Source organism: Chenopodium quinoa, unplaced genomic scaffold (assembly GCF_001683475.1).
Source record: "Chenopodium quinoa cultivar QQ74 unplaced genomic scaffold, ASM168347v1, whole genome shotgun sequence".
In the NCBI taxonomy this organism is placed as follows: Eukaryota; Viridiplantae; Streptophyta; class Magnoliopsida; order Caryophyllales; family Amaranthaceae; genus Chenopodium; species Chenopodium quinoa.
In genome coordinates, this window is record NW_018743285.1 from 4,071,257 (window position 1) to 4,087,716 (window position 16,460).

Genomic DNA, 16,460 nt, shown 5'->3' on the forward strand with positions numbered 1-16,460 from the left:
ATCGGGTCAACTTTGGGTCGAGCCACTTCGGATATTGGGTTAATTATTTCTGGTCGGGTATAATAGGGTCGGGTCAACTTCGATATCGGGTCAAGTTCGGTCAACTCCACGCACTTCAGGTCAAATCTACGTCAGGTAAGTTTCGAGTTCAGGTCAATGATTTTGGGTCACGGGTCGGGTTAAGATTTCCAAGTCTAGACTAAGGTGTCGTTTGGTTCACATGGGAATTAGAACTTCCCATGAATTGCAAATTCATGGGAATTAAATTCCTAATATAAAATTTATGGAAATTTCTAATACTGTTTGGTTAATAACGAGAAAAGTAACTTACCAAGGGAATTTCTACTTATGCTTATGCTTATGTGATCAACATGATAGTGTGACCACAATCATAGTCACCAAATATATCCATACCAGCTTAATCACTTATATCATCCAAAACATCATTTAAATGTTCCTAGTTCATATTTATCAAAGTCAATAACTTTTAACTTTGTAATTTTGGTCAATTTATCTAGCATACATTCTTATAATTGCTAGTTTGCTATCAAGAACTAAAAAGTACCACACGATCGACTTGCTCCATCATCAACATCATGTTTCTAGATCATACTCGTTTATAATATTTCATAACATAACAAACAAAACATGAAGCATGCATACATAAAATCTACATAAACACAGTTAGACCGTCATAAAGTTAACTAGCCACATCATATAAATACGAAATTGTAACATACCTTATTATAACCGCTATTGTAACGTTTCAAAACATACTTTGATAGATTGACCAATCGAACACACGAATGCAAACAAATCATTTAACCAATCCCAATAGATACCAATACTTTCACATGAAAGTATCAACTCTGATACATGAATATACTTACAAATAGATAGTAAAAAAAAATACTTTGTTAAAAAATAACCTCCATAGTACCACAAAACACGACCAAATATCAACATCATGTTTCTGTAACCGACGTGTTTATAACATTACACAACAAACAAAGCATATATCCCACTTTAAATCTACATAACGACAGTCAGTTCAGTTAATCACCGCATTATATAAAGACAAAGTCGTAGCATACCTTACCATAACCGTTATTGTAACACTTCAAAACATACAATCAATGGATCGCCCCAATCAAACACATGAATGTGAACAAATCATCCAAATAAATCTCAATAGATACCAATTTTACAATAAGAGATCACCTTTGATACATGAAACATACTTATAGCTAGATAGTAAAAAAAAGAAAAAATACTTTGCTATAAACAACCTAAGTATTACCACATAACATGTCCCAACATTAACACCTTGTTTCTATAACCGACACGTTTATAACATTTTACGACAAACAAAGCATAAATCACACTCTAAACCTACGTAACGACAGCCAGTTTACTTAATCAGCCGCATCAGATAAGATAAAACTGTAACACATCTTATAAAAAACACTATCGTAACGCTTCAAAACATAACATCTAGATCAACCAATCAAATACATGAATGCAAACAAATAATCCAAACCAATCTCAAAATCTACCAATTGCACAAGAAGAGATCTCCAATAGGCTAAACTCCTACAATACAAGAAAACACTCAACAAGATGAATGTGGACATCCATCCATCCATCCATCCATCCATCACCATACATTCCATACATACATGTTACATCCATAAAATAGTAAGACGGGGATTTGACTTGTAATTTAATTAAATAAATTCCAAAATGGAATGAAAATTGAAAAATTCAATCCGATGGAATGCTAATTTGACGTCCGCAAGGAGACATCCTTTCTCTCTCCTCTTTTCTTTCTCTCTCTTCTTCTTCCTTCATCTTCTCTCTCTTGCTTAGATACAGCGAAGAACAGCAGACAACCAAGAGAAAAAAAAAAAAATTCCCAACAAAAAAAAAAAAAAAAAAGAAAAAAAAAAAAAAGATACTGAGATAGACCCTCTTTCTTCTTTCTCTCTCTATCATATTCTCTTCTCTTATTAGTTCAGATATTGATTTTTAGGAGAAAAAAACACTTTGCCCCTTCAAAATTAAAGGAAAATAGAAAAAGATATTGAACCCTAAAAAAAAAGCAATTTTTTTTGGTGGGTCTCGAAAAACAGAGAAAATTAAGAGCAACCCAGTTCTTAATTCAGTGTTAATTTCAGTTTTTACATCCCAATTTTGAGAAATTTTCTCTCTCTAGATTAATTAATTTAGTTCTGGTGAGTTCTTTTTTCTAGTCAAATTTAGTCTTCTTAGCTCTAAATTTCATATCTTTTAAGTCTATTACACTTTTTTTCATTGTTTTGTTAAATTATTTAGCTGATCGATTTATTGGGCTTTTCTATTTTTTTTTTTCTATATATGTAATCCTCTGCTTTCTAATTATAACTTTAATTTTAATTTACTCTGTTTTATGTATTGTAAAATTATTTGGATTTATGTTATTTGAAGTTGGGAACTTCTATTTTTGTCCAAGGAGTCGGAAATTTGAGGGTTAAATTCCATTTTTCTGGAAGATTTCTTACTTGGGTGTTTCTATTTTTTTTGGGATTTGGGTTTTTTAGGGTTTGATTTAAGTTATTTCAATTGCAATTAAAGGTACTAACTTAATTTTTATTGTAATTTGCGCTTTGTGTAGAATGAGTGAAGGTTTAAGTGGGATCCAAAGATTTGGAGTTAACTCAGAGAATACCGCGAAAGCTCGAGGAATTCTTGGAGGCGTCGGCATTGTAGAATGTTAAGTAGAAACGCGTTTTGCTCGGTTTGTTTAATACCTTTACTGGGTGTTTTATTTAGTGACTCGCAAGTTTTTATGGTTAAGCACAAAATTGTTTTAGATGCTTTAGTGTGTGGTTGCTACTTTGGAGTATTATGCCTTGAATATAGTCCAAAATTGCTTGGTGGGTCGTTGTTTATTTTTGATTTTGAACGGTCTCTAGTGTAATTTAGCTGGTTCTATTAGGATTCATGTGGTTTTAGATAGTTAGGTTTTAATTGTTGAAGAAGGGATAGTTAATTAAGATCTTTTTAATTATACAATGGTGCCTTCTGGGCCGTCCACCCCAATTGGTGGGACCCAATCTGTTAATCCTTCACTGTTAAGGTCGAATTCCGGTATGTTGGGAGGGCAAGGTGGTTCAATGCCTTCACAAGGGGGTTTTCCATCTCTAGTGTCACCCAGAAATCAGTATAATAATGTGAATTTGCTGGGAAACGTCGCCAATGTTTCATCACTCCTTAACCAGTCTTATGGGAATGGTGGGGCGAATTCCGGGATTGGTGTCGTGAATGGCCCCAGAGGTGGCCTTGATGCTGGAGCTGAGTCTGATCCCCTTTCTGGTATTGGCAACGGAATGGGGTTCAACCCTGCGTCCTCTTATGGTACTTCTAATATGGTGAATCCTAGTTCATCTGGTCAGAGTCAGGGTCAAAGTCAGGGCCAGCAGTTTCCGAATTCTTCTGGTAATCAAATGTTACCAGATCAAGCACAATCCCAACAGCTTGAATCCCAAAATTTCCAGCATCAGCAGCAACAATTTCCTGCTAACCAGCAGCCACAACAGCAGCAATATCGGGGTGGGCTAGGTGGTGTTGGTCCTGTGAAATTAGAGCCCCAGGCTTCAGGTGATCAGCATGGTCCCCCACAACAGCAGCAATTGCAGCCTTTAAGAGGTCTTAGTCAGGTTAAGTTGGAACCGCTCCAATTGCAGAATATGCGGGGTATGGGGTCTGTAAAGACGGAGCCTCAACATTCAGAGCAGTCCATTTTCATGCATCAGCAGCAACAGCAGCATCAACAACAGCAGCAACATCAACAGCAACTCATGCAGCAGATGTCCATACCAAGGAACCCACAAGCTGCAGCTGCCCAACTTAATCTCTTGCAGCAACAAAGAATGCTTCAGCTACAGCACCAGGCTCAACAACAACAACACCATCAGTTAATGAAGGGTATCCCTCAACAAAGGTCTCAAACGCACCAGCAATTTCCTCCCCAGAATATGCCTCTTAGGTCACCTGTGAAACCAGTTTATGAGCCTGGGATGTGTGCCCGTCGTCTGACACATTATATGTATCAACAGCAACACAGACCAGAGGTCAGAACTAGGTTTATAACTGATTTCATCTTGAGCTAATGTTTTTTAGTTTTTACCTATATTGCTATCTAAGATTATTGTTATATCTACGCAGGATAACAATATCGATTTTTGGAGGAAATTTGTTGCGGAATATTTTGCCCCAAATGCCAAAAAGAAGTGGTGTGTGTCTATGTATGGAAGCGGTAGGCAAACACCCGGAGTATTTCCTCAGGTAAGCTATTACATAGCATAAAAACTGATTGTTTTTCTGTTATGTTGAATATATATGCTTATAAATACATTTTAATTTCATTGTTTGCAAACATTCTTGCCTCCCCCTGTTTTTTTTTTTTTTGTTTTTGTTTTTTTTTTTTTTTTACTATGAAGCATTGTTCTGGGATTAAACTCTATGTATGTCTCATTATTGTTTGGGTTGCCTACAAGATCCGTAGTACATGACACCTTTTTATGGGTGTAATGTTGTCTTTTATGGCTGTATCTTTTATCCCTTTATGATTTCATCAGATACTTGTTTCTAGTGTTTCAGTTGTTTTTTGCACCTTGTAATGCTGAACTATATGAACTCCAAATTGTCAGGATGTATGGCACTGTGAAATATGCAAGCGCAAGCCTGGCCGTGGTTTTGGTGCGTAGTTCATTGTCTTCCTTTCCACATTTTTAATTGCTGTATGTTGCTGTGTAAATGTGTGCTCCTTGCTGGCCTGTGATTGACATTTAAATGATGATCCTTCTCAGAGGCAACTGTTGAGGTTTTGCCAAGGCTTTTCAAGATTAAGTACGAAAGTGGCACAATAGAAGAGCTTCTTTATGTTGATATGCCTCGTGAATATCAGAATTCGTCTGGTCAAATTGTTCTGGATTATGCAAAGGCAATTCAGGAAAGTGTTTTTGAGCAGCTACGTGTTGTTCGTGATGGCCAACTCCGGATAGTTTTCTCCCCTGACCTTAAGGTTAACATTTTTTTATTTCCTATTCAAGATCTGAGATATACATAATTATAGTGCTAATTATTTTTGATATTTATGATATATTCTAGATATGCTCATGGGAATTTTGCGCACGGCGACATGAAGAGCTCATTCCTCGACGACTCTTAATACCCCAGGTCATGTACCAATTCATTACTGAATCTATAGATTGTGAATTCTTTTTTTTATTTTGTTTTGTTATAAACATAATAATTAATTTTCTCTTTCCTGCTATATAATTTCCTTTTGACAAGGGTAGTTAGCCAAGTACACTTTTCTTCTTTAAGCTACTCTGCAGCCTATGTGTATGAATTTTATAACTTGTCAATTAAAGCCTAGAGTGTAAATGAAGATGAATTGATCTGTCATCCTTTTCCTAACTGTCCCTCTCTTCAATCTGTTATTAAGCTCCATATATAAGTAATTTATTTTTTTTCCTACTCCATTGGTGCTAGTTTTGAATTGAGACCTTTTTTTATACATTTTTGAACCACTTTGGGTTTGCATTTATATGTTCTGTTTATTTTTGCCTGGAATGTGCTCATAAGAAATTCATATATTGAATAATGGTTGTTTAAGATAGAGTCATACACAATAGCTTATAGATAAACTATGACAACACATTTGTTTGTCGATAATCAGACTGCTATGCCAATTTTTGAGTAAGACCTTACCTTAATTTGATTAAAATGATCAATTAAGGATAAATTATGGAAAATATGCGGCACAAATGTTCCTTTCACCGATGATTGAGCCTTGGGAATCTGCATCAATCCTTTTTATTTCACGAGGGATGGCTCTCTCAACTCTGTCAACTGTCAAGTGTCAATAACGTTTAAAAACGTGTTGCAATTCACAATCCCCTCCACCTCCGCCCCTCACCCCAAAAGGGGAATATCTGAAGAATGCTTTATCATGAAATTAGTAGAAACAAATTTATTTAGAGTTATGATAAAAGTTTTTTTTAAATTATTGCTTGATTGGATCTGGATTTCTTGGCCGAATTGTTTTTTTTTTTTTTTTTTTTTTTGGTGTTTTTCTTCGGATTCTGGTTACGTAGTGAAAAAACCACAATGACCTGTTGTCTTACACGTTCCAAATTGTCCTTTACATTGTTTTAAGCTCCCCATCTATTGTAGACAGGTATCCTTTACATTGTTACAAGTCCTTTACTGATTACATTTTAGATGTTGCAATCATACCTGGATCTTGAATTTCCCTGGCCCAGTGCACTTGGAAAATAAAAAGTGGTACATTTTTATGTAAGGGTTGTAAAGAAAAGTCTGCTGTATTGCTTGCATCTTACTGCATAAGAGAATTTTCCCCTTGATTCAATTCTGCCTTTGATTTTCATATGGATTGCATCTTTTTCTGCTATCGTGTTGCTGATTAGATGCTGATTTTGTGCAGGTTAGTCAGCTTGGTACTGCTGCGCAGAAGTATCAGGCTGCTACACAAAATTCATCATCCAATATGTCTGTTTCAGATTTACAGAGTAATTGTAACATGTAAGCAACTATCTTCCGATTTTCTTAATTGGTAATTGGATCACTTTGCGAGAGAACATTGTAACGGCTATTTTATTTTATTTTCTATTTATTAGATTGGTCTATGTCGGTTGCATGACAGCTAAATAAAACCTCTTTAATTACCAATGCCTTCTTGGCTCTGTTATATTTTTGTGGTTGCATGTCCTTTCTTTCTCCTTTTCTCCCCCTTACTGTATAAGTTTAAGCTATTGGATTAATCATTTAAGGTTTTTCTCTTTGTTATGATGTTTGTATGTCATTTTCATCTTTTACATTGATGTATGTATATTTCAGTCCTCCATTATTGGAGTTTTAGGCTTAACCTATCAGTACTGACCTTCTAGGACCTGTTAAACTCTTGGTCTGTGATCGTATTAGCAGCTTAACTTGTACCTTTTATCTGAAAAGAGCAACATTTGGCTACATTTTGGTGTCTGCTGTCCACATTTCTGATGTTATGGTGGTTGATTGTGTCACACTGACTGTATTCTATTTGCCTCAAATTCTTGTTTTTCAGGTTTGTTGCGTCAGCTCGACAGCTGGCAAAAACACTGGAAGTTCCATTAGTTAATGATTTAGGCTACACAAAAAGATATGTTCGCTGCCTTCAGGTATGCTCTGCATGTTTTCTTTGCTTTTCATAATAGGATAATGACCAGGGGGATGTTGGTTTGATACTTCGAATAAATGAGTGCGGCTCCTCCCCCATCTTGATATTAACAATACGATGGCTGCACTGCCTTTTGCTTTAATTGACTTTGCTATTAATTTTTTCAGCTTACCTGCTCATCTTTACTTGCAACTTTCATTGTTGGTTGTATGTTCATGTGGAGTACTAATTTTCTGCATTTATTAATAATATATGTTTATTTGTCATGTTCTGTGGTTTTGTAGATATCTGAAGTGGTCAACAGTATGAAAGACTTGATTGACTACAGTCGATCAACAGGGGCTGGACCAATGGGTAAGATTGAATAGTTATTTTATTTTTGTTTCTCTTGTCTGAATCTACCAGCATTTCATGCTCTAAGGTCAACTGCTTTTAGAGACTCCCAAACTATTTTACTTGTCATCTTCCCTTTACCCACGAAATATGAAGAGGTCATTGTTAAGTTACAAGCTGGTAGATGTTGTGTGCATATAACAATTGGGGGATAAAAGTTATTAATTTTAAATTGCCTTTGCCGAAGTCACAAGCTGTTTTGACATGCCACCTTAGAGGAAGAAAACAGAAGGCAACGATAATTTAAAAGATGTAAGCTGATATTTCTTAAGCCAGGCTGTCAGAGTTATATCTTTAATTTGACAATCATATCTTTAAATTGTTTAATGTCCTATGGAAACTTAGCTGGCTTTAACAAGAAAGTACACTGTTCAAGCTAAGAATGGTTAATGATTACTTATTTCGCTTTTAATTGCTTCTTGTTTCTTTAATTGAAGGAGGCCAACATATGCAACATATTCCTTCATTTATCATGTTGACAATTTGTTTGATGATTTTATTAGTTGATTTACGTATCTCATTGCCTTCTTTGTTACTGTTACAGAAAGTTTGGCCAAGTTTCCTCGAAGAACCAGCACACCATCTGCCCTTCAAAGTCAGCAACCTGAAGAGCAGCAGCAGCAGCAGCAGCAACATAACCAGCAACAGTCACAGCAGGCATTGGCTCAGAACTCGAATAGTAACGATCAAGGTTCTGTCCAGGCTGCTGTAATGCAGATTGCTTCTAGCAATGGGGTGACCAGTGTAAATAATAATTCACTCAACGTACCTTCCACCTCTACTTCACAAAGTACTATTGCCGGGCTTCTCCACCAAAATTCAATGAACTCCCGACAGCAAAACCCAATGAATAATGCTAATAGTCCTTATGGCGGTGGAAGTTCTGTTCAGATGCCATCTCCAGGTGGTTCATCAAGCACAATGCAGCAAACGCAACCAAATCCTTCCCCCTTCCAATCTCCCACACCTTCAACTTCTAATAATCCTCCCCAAACTTCGCATGGTTCCTTGGCGGCAACCACCAATCACATGAACTCAGTAAATTCACCTGCAATGTCCAATATTCACCAGCCTGCTCTCTCGGGTGATGGAGATACAAATGACAGTCAGAGCTCAGTTCAAAAGATGTTACAAGAAATGATGATGAACGGTCAACTTAATGGGGGAGGTATGATGGGCATCGGTTCATTAGGAAGTGACGCGAAAAATGTGAGTGGCATATTGCCAATGAGCGGCAACTCGGCTCTCAATGGTCTCGTGGGCAATGGGCCCACGAATAGCAACTCAAGTATGGGTGGTGGGCCTTTAGGGGGCATGGGTGGGGGTATGGGCCAGGCTTCGATGGTTAACGGAATTCGATCTGCTATGGGCAACAATTCTGTTGTGATGAATGGAAGAGTGGGTATGGCCTCAATGGCACGGGATCAAAGTGTGAATCATCAGCAACAAGACCTGGGAAACCAATTGCTAAGTGGGCTTGGAGCAGTTAATGGGTTCAACAGTCTTCAGTATGATTGGAAACCATCACCATAACAAAAGATTAGATGAAATGGGTGTGAAAATTTGTTGTCCGGGTTCTGAACAGATAAATCGAGCTGTTTGTGCAGCATGATAATGCAATGATGGAAAGAGAAGAGGCTTCTGTGATTCCTTGTTGCTCCTGAGGCAGAGGAGTTAGCACATGGATGGAGTTGAGGGTTTGCGGAGGATGAGGGAGAGAGAACGAAAGAAGAGGGGGGGTTTAAACACCACTTTGTACTAATTTCAGAGAGGAGAGGGAACATATAGCATAACGTTTTACTATATTATTGAAAAGAATATCTTCACATTTCTCAAAAATCAGCTGTTTTTGGCCTCTCTTAACATTGTCTTTCAGTGATTTAACTCTGATCGTCAAGTGTATACTGCATAGCAATCGAGATTGGGATTGATTGTTGGGTGATGTACAATGAGTAGAGGATTGATCCAATTCACTTTATGCGATGTACAACCATCTTGTAAGTTTCTGGAGCCTTTGTACACTACTTATATGTCAGCATTCCCTTCAACTCCTAGTTATGTTGCTAGGTGATGTGTTTGCATCTTCAGCAGGGATCTCAGGTTTGCGCCCTATTGGACTTTCTTTGGAGGTTGCCTAAACAACCTATATAGTATCTAAAAGTAAGGTTGAATGTATTAATGCATCATTTATACTGCCTTAGAGAAAATTTTTGTACCGATGTTTTGAGGTGAAGTGAACGTTCCTGTGTTGTGCTGCACAGGTCTAATAGATGATCGTCATACTTAGTGTCATTTAGTGATAGTTTTTATGAAGAAACTAAGTTTTTGTTCATAGTAACTCTGCATTTGATCAACGGTGAAAGCCAGACGCTAGTGTAGATTGCAACACAAGCGAAACACCCTTGGGAATTATATCCTCTAATCCAACCTTTGTGTATATTGGTTCATACAAACTTTAAATGTTACAAGTTTACTAGTTTTCTATCCAACTTTATACAAGTACTTCGTTTCTATTCTATTTATAAAGAACATTGGTGGTATAGACCAATGTCGAATGATACACTAGAGCGTTGGATGGAGGGTTTTGTATCCTGTTCTGGTCATAACTAAGTTCTAAACAAGAAACACGATAATAATCAATTCTTTACTGCCAATGACACCAACTATCGAGCTACTTGTGCAAAATGATTCGGGGCGTTAGCCATATTAATTTTTTGAAGGGGAAGGGCAGTTTTACTTTCGACCCCTTATTTTAATCCGTATTGTTGTGCGCAATTTGTAGTTTGGATTATACGTCACATATTGTGAATAAATTGAATTATTCTTAACACAACTCAACATGAAATTTCAATGATCGTGATGATTAGTCATAGATCTTGGAATAATGCTTTTGTATGATTGCATAAAAGTAATACTTCACTTCTTTAAATGTTATTTTTGTTATTTAAATTGCGTAAATGTGTTTTTTTATAATCTTTATACAATAATACATAATGGATGGAAAATATCAGGTGGTCCCTGAAGCATAAAACTTTTAAAAAAATATATAAATATGCGAGGAAGAATTGAAGCATATTCAGAAAAATACGGTATAGAGACAGTTTGTCATAAAATACTATTTAGAGGCATTGTAACATATTTATTGTGAAATTGTGTATTTGTTGCACGAAATAATAGCAAAAATATAAGTATATAACATCATATTTGGACATTTCCAAAGTGGTAAGTGGTAGAGACAAATCGAAATCGACATATGTAGACGTGCTGTGACAAATCTTATTTTGTTAACGTGCAAGTAATATTAAGTTCCAAAAGAAAGCAATTCGTATTCCATCTGATCTCTATATACTTTTAGATTATGTTATGCATCGGGTTTTTAGATCTCTACATCTTTTAATAATTTCTTAATGTGTTGGTATGTATGTTTAACAAATTAGTGTAATAGTGTATTGATATTTCAAATGACTGCCTTGAATGAGGAAAGGACATGCTAGTCTCCGTATTAATGAAGAATGCATTATATAATAGCAAGCAAAGATGGTCAAATTTATAATAAAAGTCAAAATGTGTCAATTATTATGGAAATTAAGAGAGTATTGATTTGTAAAAAAGTTACAATAAGAAAATTAAGTGAACTTATTCAAAAAATTATGTAACTTTTTTCCCTTCAAATGTAATCAAATGTAAATTTTGTCATAAATTCCTCTACTACCTAATAGCGTAATTTTAGACAAAATAGAACTTTATTTAACTAAATAACATCATCAATATTTCACTAAAAAGTAGTAGTAATTCACAAGAGTAATAATTATCATATTTTCTAAACATTCAAAGATATCACATTAATATCAACAAATGATGATATACAAATACTAAAAGCAACTCTAATCAAATAAAGTTGCTTAGTAGTTTTTGTTCATAATTTAGAAAAGACTGATCTTTTAATCTTAATTAGTACTTAGATTTTCTTTTCTAAGAAGCTAAATACTTCTCAATGGTATCAGTCAAAGTAGACTTGGGAACAGCACCAATAATACTCTCTTTTCTTTCTCCATTCTTAAAGAACAACACTGTAGGAATGCTCCTTATGTTGTATTGTGTAGCAATACTTGGTGCTTCATCTGTGTTCAGCTTGAAAACTGCAATCTTCCCGGTGTATTCTTTCGCCAACTCGTCGATCACCGGAGCAATCAGCTTGCAAGGTCCACACCATGGTGCCCAAAAGTCTACCATCACTGGGACTTGGCTCTCTAGGACTAGCTCTTTCCAACTTGAGTCATTCACATCTTGGACTATAAACATAAACACCAATAACCAAAATGTGAACAATAAATATTTTGATTTTGTTATGATAATTATCATTGGTTAATAAATAATAAAATGAATTGCAGTGTAATACTTGGTGTCAATTCTTGAACAAAGATTACCTATTTTCTCTGTTCAGTACCTAACCAAGCCCTTAACCTTCAGTATGTGTTGCACTTGCCAGCCTTAGTCCATTTTTTTTTTTTTTTTTTTTACACTTTAATTTACAGTAGTAAAGTTTTAAAACACTTTTGTTTTCGTATGACCTTCACTCTCGATCTACTCATAATTTACTTATTTATTTTTCCTCATCTCACATCCTTTAATTTTCAATTAACTATTAAATTCACTATCTTTTCGTACTTTTTAATATCTCAACTACTCCAAGCCACTTACCTCTTGTTATAATAAAGTCAATTAAACCTCCTACGTATCGGTCAAGTTTTCACAATTAAAAATCGAATTAGTAATCTAGATTTTCAATTGTTCCACTTGTTTATTTTCTATTATGTATGTACGTAGATTTTAACCATACATCACACCAGATGACTTTCCGGGAAACGAACCTTTTCATGTGTATGCCTTATGGCAATGCCCGGATGTATTATTATAGAAACGCTAATCAACAAAGGGCTAATCAATTTGATAATATCATCACATGTTACAGCAAAACTATCTTTACAAAAACTCACAAAGTGACCAATAATCTACAATTTCCTATAACTTATTATATGAAATACTTAAAAAAAAACACATAATACAAATTAAATATATATCTCCATTGAAAGAAAGATGAGCAAAAACTAACCTTGCTTAACAGCTTCACTAGCCTTACAAATAACGCTAGAGTACCGTGCTCGTCGAGGGGACGACACGAAAGAAGACGAAACCGATGAAGATAATGCCGGAACTGATCTCTTTATACATCGAAAACTCGGGAGAGCAAGCTTGGAAGGTGGAAGATGATGAGCATGAGATTTAACAGCAACTGTTCCTACACTTGCTGATGTGCTCAACTGTAAACAGTTTTCTATAGCCATAATTTTAGATAGATGATAATAATGTTACAAGTTTATATTTTTTTGATGGGAAAAAAACTATTGTATAAACAACAAGTATTGTGAAGGAAAATGTTGGATTTAGATTTTGTTGAAGTGTGGATAACTTGGAGAAATTTTCTGAGGTTCTTAAGAATGATCAAATTCATGTGGATCACATTCATTTGTGGCCCTTTTCATATATATTTTTTTTTTTTTAATTTTTTAATGAGGACCACATTGTAATTTCATGTCATTGGTCAATTGGTCTTGTGGTGGTAAATGACAATGAATCAAATGAGGGTAATGAATGGGCAGTGTGATACCAGTACATGTTGCTTTGCTTGATTGGTTTCGGAAAAAATCTTGTATGAAACGGTTTTGTGATGATTTATATAATTATTGAGATCAGAGTCAGCTGAGTTATTTTTTATGGAGTTTTTTTTTTTTTTTGGGTTGTTTATAAGATTTTTTTTTGTAACGTTTTTTATTTTAATGTGTCACATTGAATTGTAGCCAATTTATTTGAATTTACACATGACATATGGTTTTCTATATAAATGTCATTGTGGTATGTTTGAATTGATCATATATTGTAGAAACTTATTTTGAAGGCTTAAAGAGGAATCTTGGTAAGTTCTGGGGCGTTTAGTAGGTGGGTTAAGGGGATAAGGATAGAGATAATTGGATAAGAAAGAATAGATGTGAAATCTAATGTTTGATTAGGTGGATAAGACTTACCGAATAATACTTTTAGGAGTACATGAGGGTAAAAATACACATATAATTCGCCCTTATAACCTTACCCCACTATATTTATAGAGAGATATGGATTCTAAAATTCATACTATTCCAAAGTTGTTTGGTTTTATTATTGGAATGGATTTTATCCTTCATTAATAGATAGATTGGATTGTGAATATTAGGAGGAGGGGGTGGGTATGAGATTCCATGAGTATGGGGGGGGGGGTGGGGAGTGAGAATCCCTTGGGTATGAGATTTCATTACTAAAAACCTCAACTAAACAAAAAATTAAATGGAATGGATTCTAACTCCATTCCAATCCATTCAAATGATCCAACCAAACCACTCCTTAAGATTTACAATCTTCTATTAATAAAGGATAGAATCCATTCCAACAATAAAACTAAACAACTTTAGACTAGTATGAGTTTTAAAATCCATACCTCTTTAGTATGAGATTTCATACCAATCCATTCCAATTTGATGAACCAAACACCCCCTTACAAAATTTTATTAAAGAAATTGTTCTTTTCAACTCATTTTGTTAAACTTATTTGGTGAAACAACTGATTTTTGTTGAACATTTTTTTTTTAAATAAATATGCTCTTTTTACTAAACTATAGTTATATTGATGAACTTAGTTTATGACCTTACTTTATCATTTACCTAATCCCCTTATCCTTGTCACTTAAAACGAGTTCTTCTATCTCATATTCCCATCCCTTTATATACCTACCCAAACTTACCTACCCAAACTCCCCATTCTAAGCTACTTCCCCTTGGAACTTTGAGGAGAAAAAGAAAGAGGAGATGTAGTAAAAACCTTGGGAATTAATAGGGGCTAAGTTTGTTTTTATCAGACTATTATATACATTAACATGTTTTAATTTATCACACCTATCAATGCATAATTTTAAACTTAATTATATATTTAATTAAAAGAAGAGATATTTACATTATAATTTAACAATCATTTTTATCACACTTCACCAGAATTCATCAAAAACCCAGTACCAAAATCTTATGTATTTGAATTATTTTTTTTTTTTTTTTAATTTTTATTTTTAAATAATCTAATCTAATATATATAAATAAAGTAGGCATTTTTCAAGAGCAATCGGAGCGCCACGTAAGAAACATACTTATTTCGACCAATAAGAAGAAAGATTTGTATTTTATTTTCGAATTAAAAAATTATGTCGCCACTTAGATAAAAGTAACAAATTAGATTTGATATATCTAAAATTTTAATGCCACGTAGATTATAATCCACGAATTAAATTATTTTAATGAAAAAAATAAAGTAAAAATATAGGAAAAGATAAATTTATTAATTCAATACTACGAGTATAAGAAATCCAAAAAAAAAAAATACTAAAAAATATTAAATGATAAACGCTTATAATAAAGTTTGATACCTATCATTATAAGATAAATTTTGATATTTTATGATAAGAAATACAAATTGTTCGTTAATTATGATTAAATTAAAATTTGTGATACCTACCATTATAAATTGACACATCATACGACATAAACAAAATTTCGTATCAATAAAAAACCCCATCAAGCGAATTTTGTGTTAATTTTTGGTCATCAATGGCCGGGTAATTTTTAGCTTAATTTTTAAAATCCTATGTTTAAATTAGTATTTCTAATTATTACTTACATTGTATTAATTTGGGATACTCAACGATTATATGTTTATGTTTTATTTACTAAATATTTTTGTACATGCAGATCTAACACATCATACGATATAAATAAAATTTCGTATCAATACAAAACCCCATCAAGTGAATTTTGTGTTAGTAATTTTGTGTTAGTTTTAGGTCATCAATGTCCGGGTAATTTTTAAAATCCTATGTTTAAATTTATATTTGTAATTATTAGTTACATTGTATTTATTTAGGATACTTAACGATTATTTGTTTATGTAATGGCATACGATTAGATTTTGTATACTTAAAATATGGACGACTTTGGTTACTTTTGGAGATGATGGAAAAATTCCAATGCATAAATTTGATTTTATATCGCAACAATTTTTCATTTATTGGTAAATATATTGATTTATTTTATATACATGTAAAGATTTAATTTATATCAATTTCAATTTGGCTAACATTTCACGGTTTAATTTATCCATTGATGTAGTAGGTTGGTTGTGGACGAAGTTGGTGATTCTATCGAAATAAAAGATATGGTAAAACAATGAATAATGATTTAGGATTTAAATTATTAAAAATTTATCATTTCACATTAAAGATTATATATAACAGAAAAAATATCATATTTACAATTTATTTATATTTAATAAATTCATTATAAATTATAGTAAAAAAAAAAAATATTAAACTTTTGTAATTTTGTCTATAATTATTAATTACAATAAATCAAATAATTAAAAATCTTAGATGAAAAAACCGTGCATCGCACGGGTTTACATCTAGTATTTATATATAAGAAACTGCCAATAATTTCTTATCCCACTAATTTCCTAGTCTCTTTTATTTTTTTGTTATTATTTTTTTTTTCAAGGGACTCTAATAACAACCAACATTTCACTTTGTGTTGTTTTCTTTTGCGAATAACATATCCCGTGCATTAGCACGGGTATGCTCTAACTTTAAAAGTGTATACTAATATTGTTGTATTCAAAAACTTTTGAATCATAAGAGCCCAAAATGTCGTCTCAAAACTTTTGAATCATAAGAGCCCAAAAAGTTTTGTAACCGTCTCAATCAGCCCAGTCGTC

The 16,460-nt window shown here is 33.7% G+C and overlaps 2 protein-coding genes across 2 annotated transcripts; one reads left to right on the plus strand and one right to left on the minus strand.

Annotated features, from left to right (window-relative positions):
* The first annotated feature begins 1,751 nt into the window (after nucleotides 1-1,751).
* Nucleotides 1,752-10,091, plus strand: LOC110735792 (transcriptional corepressor SEUSS-like). Its single transcript, XM_021915977.1, has 10 exons — nucleotides 1,752-2,234; nucleotides 2,654-4,112; nucleotides 4,207-4,326; nucleotides 4,692-4,740; nucleotides 4,851-5,065; nucleotides 5,152-5,220; nucleotides 6,494-6,591; nucleotides 7,130-7,223; nucleotides 7,507-7,576; nucleotides 8,160-10,091. The coding sequence occupies exons 2-10, from the start codon at nucleotides 3,054-3,056 to the stop codon at nucleotides 9,146-9,148; spliced, it is 2,763 nt and encodes a 920-aa protein (XP_021771669.1). The 5' UTR covers nucleotides 1,752-2,234; nucleotides 2,654-3,053; the 3' UTR covers nucleotides 9,149-10,091.
* Nucleotides 10,092-11,398: 1,307 nt separating this feature from the next.
* On the minus strand, nucleotides 11,399-13,113 carry LOC110735793 (thioredoxin M-type, chloroplastic). The gene is made up of 2 exons (XM_021915978.1): nucleotides 12,729-13,113; nucleotides 11,399-11,907 (listed from the first exon to the last, which is right to left on the minus strand). The coding sequence occupies exons 1-2, from the start codon at nucleotides 12,958-12,960 to the stop codon at nucleotides 11,588-11,590; spliced, it is 552 nt and encodes a 183-aa protein (XP_021771670.1). The 5' UTR covers nucleotides 12,961-13,113; the 3' UTR covers nucleotides 11,399-11,587.
* Nucleotides 13,114-16,460: the final 3,347 nt, after the last annotated feature.